General features: G+C 36.4%; 1 protein-coding gene across 12 annotated transcripts in view; it reads left to right on the top strand.

Annotated features, from left to right (window-relative positions):
- The window catches only part of ZNF385B (zinc finger protein 385B), a 361,157-nt gene extending 340,648 nt beyond the window's left edge, over positions 1 to 20,509 (top strand). For 11 of the 12 annotated variants that reach the window (XM_079132968.1, XM_079132976.1, XM_079132975.1 and 8 more), the window contains 4 exons: positions 15,012 to 15,257; positions 16,314 to 16,492; positions 17,030 to 17,131; positions 19,044 to 20,509. In XM_079132968.1, the coding sequence (XP_078989094.1) occupies positions 15,012 to 15,257; positions 16,314 to 16,492; positions 17,030 to 17,131; positions 19,044 to 19,262 (746 nt within the window). In that variant the 3' untranslated portion in view covers positions 19,263 to 20,509. The remainder of the gene's footprint in view (positions 1 to 15,011; positions 15,258 to 16,313; positions 16,493 to 17,029; positions 17,132 to 19,043) is intronic. The other variant, XM_079132974.1, reaches the window with a different exon arrangement.
- The last annotated feature ends 443 nt before the right edge of the window (positions 20,510 to 20,952 follow it).

The following is a 20,952-nucleotide window of genomic DNA, read 5'->3' as shown; positions in this document are numbered from 1 at the left end:
TCTGTAATCAACTAATGATGCCTATTCTTAGAATGATATTCTTAAACCCATGAAATAGAAATTGTAGTTTTATAAAGAAAACTAACTCTATTAAAATACAAGTGTTAATTTTTTGCTATGATTTTATAATATATCAATAATGTGCTAAGATCTAGCAACAGGTTTAATGTCTACCACAGTTTTGCAGTGGTGATAAGCATACAGTATTCCAGCATTCTATGACAAACCATAATGTCTGATAAGACTAATTTCTACTGATGGTCAAGTTACAGGTACTGCTGAGTCTATTACAGTCTGTTGCATTCATTTATGATTAAAGAAAATGCTGAATTTCAACTAGAGATAAATGAAAATAAAGATTATTTTTTATCCAAGTTAATAGATGGCTTGAATTCCTGAGCCCCTTGGAAGTCTGTAGATGCCAGTTAAAAACTCCTGTTTAGTGTGACAGAATTGTTTTTCCCCCTCTATTTTCCATATGCTATGTTACAATAACTTGTAATATATCTATGGGCTTTATAATCATGAGCATAGATAGGATGAGAAAGAAACTCCTTGCCATTTATTTTGTATTATAGCTGTGAGGTTCATGGTTTGTAGTGCAGTATCATATCTATTTCTTGATCAATTCTGTTATGATCACAGTCTCACAGTCCTACGTCTCCATATAGTGATATTGCTGTGTTAGTCAGGTTTCTATAACTGTAACAAATACCCAAGATAATCAGTTCATAAAGAGATAAGGTTATTTTGGCTCACAGTTTTGGCAGTTTCAGCCCATGGTGGATTAGCCTCTTGTTTTTGGGCCTGTGGCAAGACAGCACATTATGGCAGATGTGTGGCACAGTAAAGCTGCTTACCTCGTGACTGGGAAGTGAAAGAAGAGACAGGGACTGGGATCCTGTTATCCCCTATAAGGACCCAATCCCAATGACCTGAAGACCTCCCACCAGGCCCCGCTTCTTAAAATTTCCACTCCATCCCACTTGCACCGAGACAGGGACAAGTCTATGACACACAGACCTTTGGGGGACATACCAGATCTGAACTATAGCAATTTCTGAGACCTAGCATAATAAGAAACCCCAGATAAACCCCTTTGGAGACATAGGCCGTTTAAATAAAAAATGACTTCTATGATCAGTAGACCTTCCCCTGAAACCCATAGGTCTTAAATATGAAGGTGAATTTGATCACTTCCTAAAGCAGCAGATTGAAAGATTAGATATGTAGAAGTATAGTACTTGCCTAATATGCACAAGGACCTGAGTTAATCCCCAGTACAAAAAAAAATGTAGAATTATGATTGACTTTTACTAATATATTTCTGTATATTAACTTGCTTGTGTCTGGACTGTCCAGCCCAGGAATGTCCAGGCAGTACCTAGTTAGGTCCATAAAGAAGATGAGCCTGGTACCTATCTGCCTGGAGCAGTCTGAAGCAATATGCTTGTTTCCCAGCAATAATTCTTCTGCCATGATGAGACGAAGTTTCCTCAGTAGCTCTCAGGCTGACCTTTCTATTTTCAGTGTGTACTACACCCTGCCTGGAATACCACAGCTCCACACTGTACCAATCTCTGTATCTCAAGAGGCTGGGGGAGCTGAATTCAAATTTTTGGTTGTACTCTGTGGATCTATGTGTCCTCTGAAATAGGGCCATTCACTCAAAAGAAAAAGACCCTGTTTCTTATTCTACCTAGAAAATTAGTTTTTAATCTTATTTCCAGCCTTTGAATCTCTACTGGACCTACTCCCTGAGGGACTCGATTTGAGTGACATGGCTCACTTATTCTATTTTCAATAATAAAACTACCTCGGAAATGACTTTCACATCTCTTGGTGACAAATCAGAACAGGGGCAATTTTTCAACCTAAAGAAGTTGAAATATGATTTCTCTATTGTACAAGTCAAATGGCTGGAAAACTACACAAAATAAGAGAAAGCTATTCATTAGATTCAAACTCGAGCAAACAAGCCCTCTCTTGCACTCACTCAGAAAAACTGACAAGTTCACTAATATCAGTGCCAGTTCACTGAGAGAGTATAGGCTGCCATTTTAAACATGGAAATACTTGGTGATGCTGGTGGTTTACCTAAGACTGACAGCTTCCGCTCCTCCACAAAATGGTACAAGGGACAGTGGGGGCTACTGGCATGCAGAGTTCAGACAAGGAGGGCAATGATTGACATTTCATTGAAGCACAAACCCACTGCAAGGTGAAACCCAGTGGCCAGAACCTGATTGACACAGTTTCAGTTGGAAAGAGCAACATCATCCTATGTCAGGATTGTAGCCTGGCAGAGAATTACTAGAACATGTGAAATAGAATACAGGGCCCGTTTTAAATTTACAGGATTACTCACCTCACTTTCATGAATCCTAAAAGAGTAAATGCAGTTTTTTGCCACTGCTAAAAAGACATAAAGATTTTGATTCAGTGAAAAGTCACTTTAATTTACAGATAATTTTCCCTGCTTTCGAGATTAGTCTAAAGGCCACGATATGAAAATCAGACATAAACATAGTTAATTGGGAATTAGTAAGCTTCACAGTGATCAGCAATGCTTGAAGAGACAGGATTTCTGGAAATTTGGTTGGAAGCATGGTAATGTGGCATTGGATGTCAAGGACCTGACAACATCAGACTGGTATAATATTTTAGTGTTCTGAGAATTTTTAAAAGTAGCTTTAATTTCCATATCTGTCCTTGGCTAGTGTTTGGGGGCTTGTGGTTAAGTACTCTTTTTTGTTTTCCACATCTTGCAAAACAGTATAAGCCATGTAGAAAACCCCTAAAGTTTCCAAAGGTGGTCCAGCAGGTCACCATAAGCAGGAAATAAGGACTAGACATTTCCCAGCAGAAAGTCCTATGACTAATGGGCAAGTTAGTCAACTTGGAGGTGTTGTATGACAAGCCAGCCTCTACTACACTATGCTGGGTAACCCCTGGGGACACTTTAAATTAGATCCAATCTAAATAGGGCACCTTTTTGGGAAACTAAAAGACTCCTAGTGTACTGAGTCAGTCTTGGGCTACCTGGTATGAAATTAATGTGCCCTGGGGATTTGAGTTAGTTTGAGTGGCACTCTAAGACACAAAGTCTTCATAACAACACTTCCAGTGTTGGACATCTAACATCTAAAAGGATGAGGAAAATTAAGTAATGACACAGGAAATAGTACTTAGAATTTCTTAAGGAGCATGATGACATATCCATCACATTATTGCTGAAACTCAGAAGAATGTAGTATACTAAAATTTAATATTACATGCATAAAACCTTCCAGAATGGATTGTTCAGCAAGAAACTTTGAATGACTCTCCAAACAGAACCTCTATTGCTCCATTAGAAAACTTGCCAGAAAATAGGACACCGATTTAGTTGCAAAAAAGGGCTGGCTCTACTTTGGTTATACTTTATTTTCACCTGTGCTTTTTACATTTTTCTGGTATAGGTACATGATTTAGCTATATCTTTATCAGCAGTACATTATTTATCTGTATGTAAGTTTGTCTAGGATTCCTAATGAAGGAGATAATGAAATCCACATATTTCTTTATTTTATCCACCATTAAAATATTGGACTTGGCACAAAGGAATGTGTTTTTTGTTATGACTCTTACATTACATCTCTAAGAGATCTATTCTTAAGAGAATCCTCTTAGGAAAAGGGTCTTGGGCCCGTGAAAAAGGTAGAGATTTTATCAGTGAATTTAGGAATTTATGATAATGTGGCAGAGAAAATCACTGGAGTGAATTAGATCATATAATGCTCAAGAAGAAGACAAGAGAGTGACCTCGAGCAATGCCAACAGTGAGAGGCAAGAAGAAGAATAGGAGGTAGTGAAGGACTTAGAACGAGCTATTGTAGAGGCCAAAGGAGAACTGGACAAGGAAGTACTGGGAATACCAGCAGGGGCAAAGTGTTGTGGATATCAAGGGGGGAAACATTTTTAAGAAGGAACTTGTACCCAGTGCAGAAGAAGACTACACAAAGACCACTGACCTTGGTAGGAGGATAAGAAGAGAGGAAGTAGAAAGTGCCACTTCATATGACCACTTCAGGTGCACACCAGAGAGAGGGTAGGTGGGAAGGAAGCTCCAGTAGTGAACTGAGTCAGGAAATGACTTTTGGAACATGTTGGTCTCACAGTTCTGTAGCTAGAGAGAAAGAACCTAGTAGAAAGAAAGTAGCTGAAGCTATAGGAAAAGGAGAAGAGATTTAAAAGATAGCCCAAGTGGGAAAGGTACACTTTTCTTGTGGATGGAAGAAATTGTAGTATCAGGGTAAATTTACCCAGCTTTCCCATTTCTCTAAGATAAAGGAGATCAGACAAAGCACGATGGCGCATGCCATCCCATCCCAGCTACTCAGGGGGCCCGAAGCAGGAGGATCACAAGTCCAGGCCAGTCTGAGTAACTTAGCAAGACCCTGTCTTACAATCAAAAACAAAAGGAATGTTGATGTAGCTCAGTGGGAGAGTACACCTATGTTCAATTCCCAGTACTAAAGAGGAAGAGAAAGATACAGGAGACCAAACATTTGCTGATGAGAAGTTGGAGTGCTGATAGGGAACTTGAAAAGAAGAATGAAGTTTTCATAAGGAAGCTGACTTGTGTGTATATCCCCTGAGTATATCACTTTTCCCCTCATTTGTTTATCTAATTTTTTTACCTCTTCTTCAGGTAAAGAACTTTTCATTAATAAATGTTCACTAATAGTCTTAATTTAAGCACAACTGATTTATAACATAATAGAATTTTAAAATAATTATTTACAGCTCTTAAATTAGGAATGTAACTACTGCATGACCCAGCTATCCCACTCCTTGGTATTTATCCTAAGGAATTAAAGTTGGCATATTATAGTGATACATACATATCCGTGTTTATAGCAGCACAATTCACACTAACCAAGTTGTGGAACCAAGCTAGGTATCCATTGATGGATGAATAGATAATAAAATGTGGAATATATACACAATAAGGTTTTATTTGGCTATAAAGAATGATGAAAGTAAATCATTTGTAGGAAAATGAATGAACTTGAGAGCATTATGTCACATGAAATAAGCCAAACTTAGAAAGTCATGGGTAATATGTCTTCTCTCATACATGGAAGCTAAAGATAAAAATATGGAAAAAAGTTGGGGAGGGGAATCTCATGAAAATAGAAGTCAGTAAAATAGAAGAAGGGGGGACCAAGGGGAAGAAGAAGGGGTGGGAAAAGAAATGTACAGGGGAAAATAATTGACAAAATTATGATGCCTCAATAAAAAATATATACATTTTTTTAAAAAAATCTTTAAAATAGTGCCTTTGGGCTTGGACTGTAGCTCAGTGATAGAGCACATACCTATCATGTATAAAGCCCTTGGTTCAGTCCCCAGCACCACAAAAATTAACTAATTAATTTAATTCAATGGTATATTCAAATTATTCCTAAATTTTTGAGCTCTTTCTAAGCGTAACCTTTCAGGAAAACATCCAATAAATAGACTGCAGCAAGCTGATGGTTATATCTGACCATAATCTGCAACACTGGCCTTTTCTTCCTGCTCCTTTTGACAGGTACAGTTCTGTTATGCCACAAATGATTACTTTTTCTTTGTGCATTCAACAATTTAGTGATGCTCTCGCATCAGTACAACTCTTACTACATTTGTTTCGCAAATGGCTTGTTCATCTCACAGCTTTTTTTTATCTCACAGCTTTTTTTTTGCAAATCCATTAGCTATCTTAATGGAATTCTATTTCAAACTTTAAAATATCTATCATCAGTTAGTGGTTTCAATTCTTTGCACTGTGTCAAACATGTAGATAAGGAGGAGACGAATGAGGCAAAGGCTTGAGAAGTCTTCTGCCACACATCGATTTACATACATGCAGGTGTGCCGTGGGTGTTTTTGTCTGGCATGGAACCCCATGGGCTTTGCAACTTCATTTCTCACAAGACTGCACAAGGAAGCAGGTACTCTGACTGATGCTCATTAATTTCTTATTATTCAGAAAGTAAATGATAAAGCAGAAGAGAATGGTTTCAGAATTCCTTATCAAAGTGAGCTAACTTGGTTTAATAAGTGTTAAATAGTAATATAGGCATTGCTTTGTTTTTTGGAATAATAATGAGGTGTTGCTCAGGTGCTTGTGAATACAGGATATGTGACCAGCTGTCCTTTCACTGCATGCCTCTGTTGTCTAATTCTTTTTAGTGAAATAGTAAGTGTAAAGGGGGGAAATTAATTATCTAAATTGCCAAGTAGTGTCCTTCAGTGACTTCAGAAAGCACAAAGTATGACTTTATTAAAACTGTGGCCTGACTGAGCTGAGCACTTTTCTCCAGTCTTGGGATTCCTTTGCTATTCTGGAAGGTTTGTTTTGGAAAGAACAGGGGATATCAATGAGCAAGTCTGTGGTTTTCCCAAAGGCTCTTTTTGACAAATGATGAGTGTTACACAGTAAGCCAAGAACCTATTACATATTACATATGTCATTGAAAAACACTGTATATATATATAATATATATACAGTGTTTTTCATTGTATATATATATATATAATATATAAACTATCTAAAATTTTAGTCTTTAAAATCGTAATGATAAAATAATTTGCAAATAGATGAATAATATTGCTCCCCCCAAAATTAAAAAATAAAATTATTGCTTTATGGGCTAGGGTGTTGAACAGGGATAATCACGTTGTGATTTACTTATGGTCTACCTATATTTTTTAGTATTCAGCAATAAGTGTCATAGATTTAGAAATCCATAGCACTTGAATGTGGAACAGAATCTAGGACTTTGGTCTCACTGTGTGAGTCACTACCCCTCAAAACTAATAACTTTGTGTCTTCCAGCTGAAGCACTTGCCTTACCTTTACAATCTCCTTGGTTCCAAAGGCCAGTAAGAAAAGGGTGGTATTTAGCACATATGAGGATAAAGTACCAATCACTTAAGTCACTTGCTTGAGATTAATAAGTCAGTCAGGAGGGGAACTAGCAATAGCTAAATGTTCCTAGCTAAGAAACCAGGAAGTTTTATTTAGCATCCTAAATATCACTAGTAAATAACTCTACCCTAGTAAATAGCTCTACCCATCACTTACCAAGTGACCAGGCCAAAACTATAGTGATTTTTTTTAATTTCTTTCTCTCTCTATCCCACATCTAATCAATCCATAAATCTAGTTGGTTCTACCTCTATATACTAAAACTGTTACTGGAATAAAGTCCATGCTGCTCAGTGCTTAAAGGCCAATATTTGGGAGGCAAGAGTTTGCAGGAAGGATTTAAGTTTATGGAAGAGCCAGCCCTGAAGAAGACGGAGGGGCTATTGTAAAACCATCCTGGGGCACTCTGGGGCACAGAGGGCTTTATAGGGAGAGAAGGGAAAAGCAGAGCAGGCCAAGTCTTTGTCAAAGGCCTGTGTAACCTCTTTTCTTCTTCTTAGGTCACAATAAACCTCCACCTCCTGGGGCTAGCTCCTATAGTTCTTTTTATACAGATATATTACTTTCCTGCAAGTTAAACCTCATGGAAATTTACATGCTGTGTGTTAGTTGAAGCTTAGAAATAAAGATAAAGGGACTTCAGAGAGTCTTTTCCTGCTCTTGTGGAGTGGTGGGGAGAGTACAAAAGGTTAGAAAGTCCTGATTTTTGAGGCAGCTTCTAAGGACTTTCAATTTCTTTTAATTCAAAAGCATTTAATGTGCCAAAGAATCATACTTTGAAGTATTGTTTTCAAAGCCACAACAACAACAACAACACACACACACAGACACACACACACCTGGTTAATCCACTGAGTTAGACTTTGTCTTTTTAATTGCTAACTTTTGTGCTTAGTGAAGTACAAAGCACATAATAAATGCTCATTAAATGCTTGTTAGATAGCCAAACAGCTCCTTTCTTATGATTACACCACTTAATACCATCCACCAAGGAATAGACATAACATGCCTTCTCTTATTGATGAGATCATCTCCTCTTTTATTTAAGTTTTAAACCTTTGCCATTTCTCAGAGGCAGAAAAATTCTTAGTGGTTTTAATTTATAAACTTGATAAAACAAACATTAGCAAAAACAATAATGCAAGGAAATTTGTATTTCACATAGGGAACCTGAGACCTTCTTTACAGAGTCCATTAATCTTGGGAAATTAATCAAGAAGTGAGAACTCAGAAAAAACAGCATACAGAAATGTATTTCTTAAAAGGCTGATTTCATTTGCCTTTGTAGATTACATGCCAAGTTGTAGCTATTAAAGAGAAAAAAAATAATTTTCTCTCCCTTTGAGTTCTTGGTTGGAACTGACCCTATAATAAGATACAGATCAACAAGAGAAAAACAAACAGAAGTTTATTAATATATACTTCTCATGTATACATGAGAAATTCTCAGAGGAATGAGTAAACCTCTAACAGGTAGCTGTGAAATTCAGATATAAGTACCAACTTCATCTGGAACTAGTAAAGAAGAAAGGCCAATTATAGGCAAGCATCCAGGAAAAACACAGTAAATAAGGGTAAGGCTTGTCATATAGATTTAAATCTATGCCTTCTCCATTGGTGAGAGTGTCTAGAGATTCAGAGTCATCCTTTCTTTCTGGTACCAGGAAGGAAACACACTTACCAGTAGAGATTTCCTTTATAGATATAAACTTCCCTTACAAAATGGTAATTCCTACTCTGATCTCAGAGCTTCCACAGTGGCAACTGTTCTTCAAAATTATCCCTAAGTCAAAAGAGACATATTTAGATTTAGTGTATTCTGGTCTCCTAAACAACCTTTAAAGACAAGGTATTAAGCCAGGCATGGTGGCTCATCACTATAATCCCAGTGGTTTGAGAGGCTGAGATAGGAGGATCACAAGTTCAAGGCCAACCTCAGCAACTCAGTGAGGCCCTAAGCAACTTAGTGGGACCCTGTCTCAAATAAAAAGCAAAAAGTGCTGAGGATGTGGCTCACTGGGAGAGCACCCCTGGGTTAAATCTCTAGTACAAAAAAAAAAAAAAAGAAGGAGAAGTAGAAGAAGAGAGAGTATTAAAGCAGATTTATTTATCTAGTTCTCAGCAAATTTGCCCAACACATGCTGTTTTCAGTGGCATCATATAACTTAAATATACAAAGGTGTTACCATTCACTCAGCTTTACTCAATAATGTCAGTGGCTAGGATTGTGGCTCAGTAACAGAGGACTTGCCTAACACATATAAGGCACTGGGTTCCATCCACAGCATCACATTAAAAATAAATAAATAAAATAAAGGCATTGTGTACATCTACAAATAAAAATTTTTTTAAAAAAAATATCAAACATTCAAGAGGGTATTCCTAAGACTGAGCCTTCTTAGGATAACAGTCCTCAAAACTGAAGAGCAATAAGAGCAATGGCTCAGGCTTTAGAAAATGTGCTCAAATTTACGGTCTGCTGTTTATTAATTGAATAACTGGACAATTTGAAAAATCTAAGTATTTCTTTTTTGTTTTTTAATAATTTGGGTGCTCTTTCACTGAGCTACATTCCCAGCCTTTTTTTAAAAAAAATGTTTATTTTGAGACAAGGTCGTGCTTAGTTGCCTAGCTGGCCTCGACTTGGAATCCTGCTTCAGCCTCCTGAGTAGCTAGGATTACAAGTGGGTACCCTGGCACCTGGCTTTCTATATTTTTTATGCTATTGTCAGTTTTTTAAAATTACTGACTTACAAGATTGCTTTATACATATATATACAGTCTGAACAGGTATCCTTTATCAGATATGAATTTTCTCCCAGATTGGAGCTTACTTTTTACTTTCTAAATGTTGTCTTCTAGCTGGGCATGGTAGTACAGACCTATAATTTCATCTACTCAGGAGGCTGGGGCAGGAGGGGGATCACAAATTCAAGGTCAACCTCAGCAACTTAGTGAGACCCTGTCTCAAAATGAAAAATCTTTTTTAAAAGGGCAGGGTGTATAGCTCAGTGATTGACCATACTTGGGTTCAATCCCCAGTACTCCCCCAACCCCACCCCCCAAAAAAGGCAAAAGATTTAATCAAATTCTTCCAAAAGAAATAAATAATTGACTAATAAAATCCTAAAAAGGTTCTCAATATCATCAGTCATTCGGGAAACAGAAATTAAAACCACAATAAAACACTATCACATTTCCACCAGGTACCTAAAATCAAAAGCACCAAGTACTGGAGAGGACATGGAACAATTAGAATTCTCATACATTGCTGATAGAAATATAAATTGATACAACCATTTTGAAAACTGTTTTCAGAATCTACTAAAAGTAAATACATGAATATCTTGTGGCCCAGTGATTCTACTATGTATATATACTTAATAGAGTAAGTATCTTTGTCTACCAAAGAGCATACATTAGAATATTCCTAATAGCATTATTCAAAATAGCAAAAAACTGAAAACATTCTCAATGTTCATCAATACCAAAATAGATAAATTGTGGAATAATCATGCAATGCAGTATTATCAAGCAATGAAAAAAAACTTCTATATGTATAGCATGGATGAATTCACTGGTAATGTATGAACTAAGCCAAACACAAAAGAATAGAAATTGAGCAATTCATTGTATGAGGTTTAAAAGCAGTTAAAACTGATCTAAGTTGATAGAGGTGAAAATGGTGGTTTGGGGAGTTATCAAGTGATTAGGAGTTCAAGTGAACCTTTTGGGGTGGTGGGAACATTCTATATCTTGATATGTGTTGTGTTTACATATGTAAAAATTCATTACAATTTATTACTGAGCCTGGGATGCAGCTCAGTGATAGAGCACTTGCCTGGTGTACACAAAGCCCTGAGTTTGATCCCCAGCACTTCAGAAAACAAAATGAAACAAACAAATTTAAAATAATTTTTAAAGGCTATAGCTGTAGCCCAGTGGCAAAACACTTGCCTAGAATGTATGAGGCCCTGGGTTTGATCCCCAGCATCACAAAATGACAACAATGAAAAATTTAAAATTAAATTAAATTAGGTACTTTACAGTATATAGACTATACCTCAGGAAAAATTAAAAGTATGGGTAGTAACAGTTTCTGCCTCATAAAGTATGCAAAAAAAATTAATGAAATAATAACAAGTTACAGTAGAATCATAGGTGATTTTAATTTTTTAAACTTTTTCTCTGTCTTTATTTTCTAAATTTTTATAGTGAACACAAAGCTTATTACATTAATAAAATTAAACCTTGTAAATAGAATATTGAAAATATGATATGACTTTCAAATTCTGATTCAAAAATGTAAGACCTGCATTGTAGAAGAATATTATTTTGATCATTTTAAAAATTAATACCTATATATGGACCTGACTTCCATCTACCAATGAGATCAGTTTCTTAAAACTGCCTCTGAAACCTCTGGCACATTCTTTTTATCTTCTATATGAGTTATTAGTCCTCTAAGGACTGCTTGAGAAATATGGTGCTACATTTGATGAATAAGGTGGATTAATTTGAGTAAAGCTTTTGAAGTAAGAAGTAAGGATAACAAAAATTAAAGACTGATTTTCTTCAAGTGGTTTATTAACTGCATATGATACAGTCCCAAATGGAAACATTTCCAAATGTCTTGAAATTTGAAAAATAAGTGAATTAATGTCAAACCTCATAAGGAGGGCACTTTACAGAAATATATCCACTTGTATGCATAAATTTTGGGGTTTTGTTAACAAAGGGCAATTCTGATGTAGTTAAGCAAATCTTGCTTCAAAGTCCTGTAGAATAAAACCTTTAAAAAGGTGTTTGAGTAATCAGGAAATAATTAAGACAGTTAGAAGACCTGTTAATTAACATTAGGTGAGGGAATACTTGAAAATGGAATTCATAATAACTAGAAGTTCCAGATGACATGCATCTTTATTAAAAGAAACAGAAGTAAACAGTACATTAATTAAACTTTCAAATACACAAAATATGGAGACTTTAAACAAGTCAGTAAGGAAAGAAAAATAACAGTGGATTTTGATCAAAATGTCAAGTCATTGAGAGGAGAAATTTAAAAATTAGGCTTTGAAGTTTATAAGTTTACATATCCAGAAAGAATGCCACAATTTAAATATATAACAGCATGAGTAACTTTCCTGATGTTAGGATCTGTTTTACTGACTAGTTGGTATCAATCCAAAAACAGAATTCTCTGAATATTTTGAAATCATTTATACATTTCCAAAGTCAAAAATTTTCCTTAATACTCTGAAATTAAGACTCCAGCCTACCTGGTGGAAAACAATCAAAACATTATTTATCTAAATTTTAGATCATGTAAATGTTAAGCACACTAACTCAACATACTTTTAAAGGGAAACGTCAGTCCTTAGTCTATATTATATATCCTCAACTCTATTTTAATAGATCTGAGATACTCTCTGCCTTTTGGCTCATTTGAACTTTATAGTAATAGTTCCCCTACTTAGTGCCAGCTGTATGCTCCACTACCAGGTGTTCACCAAGTTAGCCCTGAGATTGGAGCCTCTAAGCATGTCTTCACATTTTTGCTTCTAACCACTCCTGTCTTCCATTTCTTTTCAACACTATTCTATGCTTATCTAAATCTGACCTTCAAAACCTTTGAAATGCTACTTCCTTAATGAAAAATGTCCTTTTCTTCCCAAGCAGAAGTAATCATTTTCTGCTCCACTCTCTCATGCCTCTTACTAGTTTCTATCATAAATTAGAAGTCTCTGAATGGCTATCTCATATCCCCTCCTAAACAGTAACTTTCTTAGTCTGTAATAGTTTGCTTACTCTTCTCTTCTGTGTGTGGCACATTGTCAGCAATTGTCATAATGCTAACATGCTTTGTAAATGATAAATTACCTCTTTTAAAAAGAAGTTATAAGAAAGGGTATCTGTTTAATTTTTCTTAAATAAATAGGGATATAGAGAAAAACAATTTTATACATCTCAATATCACCCAAATCAGTGATTGTTCAACTGAACAGCTATTTTCAGTTAAGGGAAATATGCTTTAAAATTAAGTGGCAATTGTAAAAGCGATAGTTATTTCACATCTACAGTGATTGTGCTTTCGTAATATTAATATATTAAGCCCCGCCCCTCAGTGCAGAACAATTAGTCACCACATGACCATCAGTTAGAGAAAACAGCATGCTTATTCATGCTGCCTTCTACATAATTTGACCTTGACGAACTTCAGTTTCCTCATCTTAAAAATAAGAAAAATCATTTTTAGCCATGCCTATTCTAATTTGTTTTGAGAGATCATAAGATAATATGATTAATAGCACTTTATGAAGTATAAAGTTCTACACAAATATAAGGGTATATGAGGGACATTAATATAAGGAACTTTAAAAGGGTAATGTGAGGGAATGTGTGAGTAAATGACTAAAATAGGTCAGATTCTTTCAGGTCAAATTTAAATGAAACACCAAATGAAATGCTTGAAGCAAGGAAAGATTTTGGTGTGCAATAACTTAAGTTTCTATCACAAGAAACTGAGTAATTCCAAAGGGGAAAATATGAAAATTACTGAATTATTTTTCTGCTTTATGAGTTCTGTAAGATTGCAAATTTAATCTGAGAGGTCCTTATAGATGAAAGAGTTACAAATCTAAAATAATCTCCAGGCTAATTTACTCACTATTACCAATTAGGAAGAATGATTTTATTTCCTTCTCTCATACTATTGAGGTCAGCTTATAGAAGTCTGAGTAAGACCTTTTCCACGTAGATACTTCATATCATCTGAAGTTTTAATATACTTGCTTAAAGGAAATATGGAAAGCAGAACTCAAAGATAAGGAAAGATCTCAGCACTCACTTATTCTAAACAACACTCAGATATCGAGTCCCTCTGTAGCACCCTTACTATGTTGGTCTTGACATGGGTGGATGGATCCAACTCAGGGAAAAAAATGGAATTCAACTGCTGATCACAAACCATACACAGAACTTTATACCAAAAACAGAAACACAAATTTGGTTGTCATTCCCTAGATACTTGGAAAGGTTTCCTTTTGGTCATTTAAGCCAATGGTGTACAGCTCTGAATTAGCTAGGGCAATTAACAAATGTTTTTACAGTTTTAATTCCCTTTTTCTTTTAATGAGAGTTAGTTAATCAGCATATCTATAGATATTTTCTGAGTACCAGCTCTTGTTATTTCCTACAAAACTCATTTCTTTCCCAAAGGAGTCACTGAACAACGTCTGTCTTGAATAGCAAATGAACACTGAGGAGATAGATAACTGTTAAAGTCACTTTGACCCTTCATGGCGTGCACATGGGCTGTGAGGATTATAACCATTTAGTAGCTACGTGATCTAAATGCCAAGATGTCTTTAAATGAGTTGACTAATCTTCATATTGTGTTTAGGGTTAATTTCATTATTTAAAACTTTTTTTTTAGACTGGTAATAATTAATAAGCACAATGAATGGAACCTTGTCTCTTGTATTTTGGATATATTGCATTGCCAAAGAGCAAAAACTTAACTAATCATGACCAGAATTAACCATGTTTCTTCCCTCTCCTCTACTTCACAACCCAAAGTTAAAATTTTAACTTGGTATACAAATTCAATTTTAGCTATATATTCCTGTCATAATTAAAACATGAATAGTCAAATTAGACTAACATTGCCTACTGACTTCTTTCCTGTAGCTATCATATCATGTAATCATATTAGAGGGTAGCTGATGTGGTTATATATTGAAGACTTCCCTGGAACATAACTAACAATGCCAGGAAATCAGACAGAAAGATACCTTTTTTTAAGGGGAGAGCAAACTGATTTTCTGAGAAGTGATCATGATCTTGGAGTGACCTAATATGGAAACCAGTGGCATGGAATTCTGTTTAGATCAAGCTCTATGAATTCAAATCTACAATAGAGTAAAAACTACGTATATATAGAGAGAGTTTTCTATTTGATACAGAAATCAATTTTCTGTTTTTAATTCCTTGATGATGATTTAATATATTTGCATGATGTTTGGATCTTTAATAACTCCTATGTTTCCCTTAGAAGATAAAGGAAAGTTGAAGGCCAACAGTTCCAGTCAGCCCTCAGGCTCTGAAGGTGGCTCATTTCTCCTCAAATCTGGCACAACTGCCCTGCCACCTGGGGTAGCTACTTCGCCCTCCAAGAGCACAAATGGAGCACCAGGGTCTGTTGCTGAATCAGAAGAAGAAAAAGCAAAAAAACTGCTTTATTGTTCACTATGCAAAGTGGCTGTGAACTCCCTATCACAGCTAGAGGCACACAACACAGGTTAGCAGCTATCTTTTGAATTTAAATAATGTTTATAACAAAACCCAACTTTTCCCATCAGAATATCACACCTGTTGTTCAGGTATGAAGTGTGAGTAATATCTTCTCTACCATTTGAGTTCAAAGGAATGATTTTTAAAAGTATGCTTATAATGTCTTTAGAAATAGCAAAGCAAAAACAGTTTGAAGATAAAACTCGTTCTATTCTTTATTTCCTCAAAAGCATCAAATACTTTCCATAACTCAATTTTGATGAAGTGACAGAGATGAAGACAAAAAGTTACATACAATATTCACTGCCACACACTTATAAGAGAAAAAAAATGGAAATAAAAGTTTATAATAATAATAAAAGGAAATACTGAATAAATTATAGTAACCAAATATGATAGAACATGTTAATTGTTAAAATATAATGATTAGAAAATACATACATGATTTGATATTCAAAATTTTCAGGATATTTAATTAGTAAATCCAAATTCTGAAAATATACATTTGTTAGCATAGCAAAAAACAAACAGAAAACAATAACAGTAATTACCTGTAGGTGGTAAAACTCTTGGTAATCTTTATTTTCTCAAGCTTATCTGTATTTCAGATATTTTATTCTATACTCATGTTTTCCCATTTTTTACAACAAAAACATATTGAATTTATTAGTAGTATTAAAAATGATCCTAAAAGGCACTGAGAACTTCAGCCTGAAGATAACCTTCTCAAGGATAAGAAAATAAAGAGCTTCATGCCAGACATGGTGGCACATGCCTATATTTCCAGCAACTCGGAAGGCTGAGGCAGGAGGATCACAAGTTTGGGACCAGCCTCTGCAACTAGTGTGGCCCTGTTTCAAAATAAAAACTGGTGATAGAACTCAGTGATAAAAAGCCCCTGAGTTCAATCCCCAGTACCAAATAAAGAAGAAGAAGATGAAGACAGAAAAAAAGTAACAAAAAGAGAGAGAGAGAGAGAGAGAGAGAGAGAGAGACAGAAAGAGTGAGTTTGCTTCCTACAATTCTTAAAAAGCTATTTAATATATGCCTCTTTCTATTTTAGGATCTAAACACAAGACCATGGTTGAGGCACGTAATGGAGCTGGTCCAATTAAGTCCTATCCTCGACCTGGATCAAGATTAAAGATGCAGAATGGCAGTAAGGGGTCAGGACTACAGAACAAGACATTTCATTGTGAAATCTGTGACGTTCATGTTAACTCAGAAATTCAACTCAAACAGGTAATGAAATTAGTGTACGCTGTTCTTTGGCATTACTACTTGACTATCTCTATCTCCTCATCTACAGAATGTTTCTCACTGTGCTCACAGTTAACTAACCTTTAATAGGATGTATAACTTTCGCAACATAGAAGTGCTCTGTGGAAGAGGAAGTCAGTATCCAATAATTGAGCATCTACAAGCATTACTATATGTCAGGTTCCAACCTAGATGTTAGGGATAGAAAGATGGGCATAAAAACCACATAGAGCTTACAGTCCAGCAGAAGCCTCTGGTAAGTCTTCCAAGGTAGGGAGGTTGATTCTTCAGTAACAGTGAAAACACCAGGAAAAATCGATAAGGCCTATAGAGAACAGAAGATGAAAAGGAGAAAGTTATAGAGAACCATGAGAGGGGCAGCAGGTCTGAAAGAAAGTGGTAAAGATATTACCCAAACCATTGGAAGGATGAACTCAGAGCTGGAATGGAGAAACCAGCAACCTCTGTGTAGGAAATGTATCTTTCATGGATTTAGCTTATGCATCAAACATTTTTCAGCACATTTCTAGCCGGAGGCATAAAGATCGAGTTGCAGGGAAACCACTGAAGCCGAAATACAGCCCTTACAACAAACTCCAGCGGAGCCCAAGCATCTTAGCAGTAAGTTTACCTCATCTGCTCACCCGTTTGGGGAGGGCAGTCTTGCTGGGTTGGGCAGGGGCTGTAAGGAGGGCCTAGGGACCAGTGGTCATGGGAAGGTTATGAATTTATCTGTTTTATCTTGACCATTCCGAGGATTGGACCTAGGACCTCACACATGCTAAGCATATACTCTACCATAAAGTACACCCCCAACCTAAAGGCTGCGAATTTAAACAACCCTCATAGACAGAAATTATAGAATGAACTGCTTAGTTCCTGCCACAGGACAAGAAGTAAGCTCCCTTAGGAAAGAGAAACTGAACCTCTTTAAGAGTTAATGCCAGTTACTTTATATTAGGTTGAGGGGAGTGAAGGAGAGGGAAGGGATATAGGGGAAGGAACGGTAGTAGAGTGAAACAGACATTATTACCTCATGTACATGTATGACTGCATGACTGATGTGATCCTGCCATATGTATAATCAGAAAAATGAGAGATTACACTATTTATGTATGATCTATCAAAATGCACTCTACTGTCATGTACAACTAATGAGAACAAATAAAATTTTAAAATTAAAAAAATAAAAGAGTTAATGCCTAGCAGGGTGTGGTGGCTCATGTCTATAATCCCAGCTACTCGGGAGCCTGAAGCAGTATCATTGCAAATTCAACATCAACCTGGTAACTTAGGAAGACCCTGTCTTAAAATAAAGAACAAACTTAAAAAGGAACTAATGCCTTACTCTTTACCAAGACCTTATCAGAAGGCTACCTTCTTCAGTATATAAGCAAAAGCAAAGACTCAGGACAGGGCAAGTGATGCCTGAAGAATCCTGGAATGTGTTGAACCCAGGCAAAGAAGTTGCTTTCATAAAACAAAAATCCATCTATTCAATTTAATATCCTTGTGTTTCCTGATGTGTGTGTGCGCGTGCGCACGTATGCAAGAAGGTAGTGTTTGTATTCCATTCTTTCAGGCATGGGTGGTAATAGCCTACCCTACCTGTTCTCAACATGTACTGTTTTCAGTGTTTTGCAAAAATACCTAGGAACTTCAGCAATAAGTGTCATATAAATACCCAGATGGATGGATTTCACACTCTCCTTGGGACCTGGCCCAGCTTGGTATTCAGTCTGAGATGAAGCGGGATTGGCCAGCTGGAGGTGGTGCTGAGTTTACCTTCCAGCTTCTCCAAAGCCTCCGCTGCAGCTGCAAGCTGGTGGTATCTGCATTAGGCAAACCCAGCTTGCACATTTCCTCCTGATTGCAAAAGAGAGAAATTAAGGATTGATTTCTTACTTCACAGGAAGATTATACTCTGGGACCCCTTTAAATACAGAAAGTTTCTAGTCCACTAACAGTCATTCCCAATAACAGACACTTAATTTAGCTAATTTTTCAGGTAATATTCATTAAGTGGCAAGGGAGAGGAACAAATTGACTTTTTTATTCTATATTTTTACTCTACCTGGGTCCCTAATAGCCTGAACTCCAGTTACCTACCTAAGTGTAGTTTATCCAAGAGCAGCGAAGCGAAGGATTGTATTTCTCAAAACAACAAAAGGAAAAGCAAGAAACTTCGCTCTAGGTCACAAGGTGGTTTAACACAAGTATGAATTTTGAATTGAGATCCATTACTTAAGCAGGAAACTTCTGGGTATGTTTTGTTTCTTCCTACTGATCCCCTTTGTGTCTATTCAGAGAGGTGCCCTTTGCCCTAGTGCCCAGGATCAAAGACCAAAGAAAGACTTGAAATGGGAGCAACTCAAAATAAAGCTATATCAATACCAAAAGACACACCAGCTTGGTGAAAATAATCACTTCTTCACTTTTGAAAGTAGACTTTTTACATTTAAGATGTCTCTACCGTGCTGTTATTCGACAACAACCTCCTCACCCCATTCCTGTTTTTTTTTTTTCTCATTAGGCAAAACTTGCATTCCAGAAAGATATGATGAAACCTTTGGCCCCGGCCTTCCTCTCCTCGCCCCTGGCGGCAGCAGCGGCTGTGTCCTCTGCGCTGTCACTGCCACCCCGGCCATCTGCCTCGCTCTTCCAGGCACCAGCCATCCCTCCAGCTCTCCTGAGGCCAGGACATGGGCCCATCCGCGCCACTCCTGCCTCCATCCTGTTTGCCCCATACTGACATCTACAAGCCCCAAGACCATCCAGGCCAGTAGGAAAGTCCAGAAGCCAAGCCAAAAGGATTTCAGCAACTTGAGCATTTTGTGTTGCCGTAAGTACCCCACCTACCCACCAAATGCAGCCCACCACCTCAAGCCCCAGCTCCAGTGAAAAACAAATCACTAGATTCAAGAGTGCTTTTATGGACCCATCTAATAATTTCGGAATGTAAGCAGCCCAGTCTCCCTGTTCCCTCCCCCACTCTACCCCATTTAATTGATGTATCTGAGAAATCAGGGTGTTGGAAAATGTATTGGTGAGAAAGCAAAGAAAAAGAAAACCAGTCTGTATTTTCCTTGGGTGTGATCAGGCTTAGAAACAATATGGAATATTTTCCTGACAGACTTGAAAACTAGGATCTTCCTCAGATGTCTGTAAATAGCTCTGGAATCCAACCGGGCATATTCTATTGTGGAAGAAAAATAGAACACAAGTGTTTACTTGTGAATACCATCTTACCAACGGATCACGTTTTCTTTTTGGTGTACTCTCGTCGACAGGGATTGTGTACTGTTTTAGACCCAAGTACTGTTGTATCCTGTGTAGTACTAGATTGTATCTCTTGTCTGATTTCAACATTTTTAGTTGCTGTGTAAATGTTAGGAAGCAAAATAGCTTTGAATTTTCTCTGTAAGAGAACAAAAGATAATGTATTTTCTTTATTTCACATTTTATTTGGAGATATTTGAACAAAATAGAAAGCCATATAACATAGCTATAATTACTACCTGTTTGCTATTTTTGTCTAACTTATTTTGTAGCTTCCTCACCGGTTTGAGTTGCTAAGCAAATATATACAAACACAAAAAGAGCTTCCGAAATTGCACATTTTGGCACCTCCTGTGCATTCTGCAAGAAGACAATGAATCCATGTATTTCTACGTAATTATCTTCATTTTTAACCTGTTTTCATTTGTAATGATGCTACATAATTTTGTGGCTCCCTAATGCAATAATGTACAGAAGATATAAAATTTATAATTGAACAATTGTCTTTCTGTTCACTGAATATGTTGCAGGTCATGCTCCCGTGCCCCCCTTTCAAAGTTGATATCAACAAGACTAGGATGTTTGTGATATCAGGGGCAAGAAGTACAAATCAACAAAATAGTGAACTCTTTTAGAGTATCTATCTGCAATCTGTAAATGGTAAAATGTCTGTGTATTTTTTTAAATGTACCTTTTCAATAAAAGCAACAAAAATAAAAATCTGTTTGTATTTCCAGTATTATTTTCTCCTGAGACTCCTCTAATTTGAAATCACCTGATGAAAGATACTTAGTAGAAACAAAAATTGCTTCTTACATATTTAGCATTTTTAGCTCTTATTTTCTGCATATTTATTTGTCATGTTTATTCATTGCCTCATGAGGTGGAACATGATTGCTATTTCTTCTCTGAATCTCTAAGAAGTTGGGCCAAAGTTATAAGTTGTCCAAAATCATGGTAGCAGCCTGCTAAAAATTTTTGACTCTGATATTTTAAAACTCACTGCAGGCCTTTTAGATCCCTAACTCTTCTTTTATTGGTGTCCATGGTATTTATAGTTCTCCTCTTATAGAATTTTATTCCATTCCTCCCCTTTCACCTTCTCCCTCAGCACACCCTTCTTTTCTTTTATCTCTTCCTATTACTTTTTAAGCATAACAATC

This window comes from Sciurus vulgaris (genome assembly GCF_902686455.1).
Source record: "Sciurus vulgaris genome assembly, chromosome: 3".
In the NCBI taxonomy this organism is placed as follows: Eukaryota; Metazoa; Chordata; class Mammalia; order Rodentia; family Sciuridae; genus Sciurus; species Sciurus vulgaris.
The sequence above is the reverse complement of the archived record's forward strand: the minus strand, read 5'-3'. Positions and strand labels throughout refer to the sequence as shown.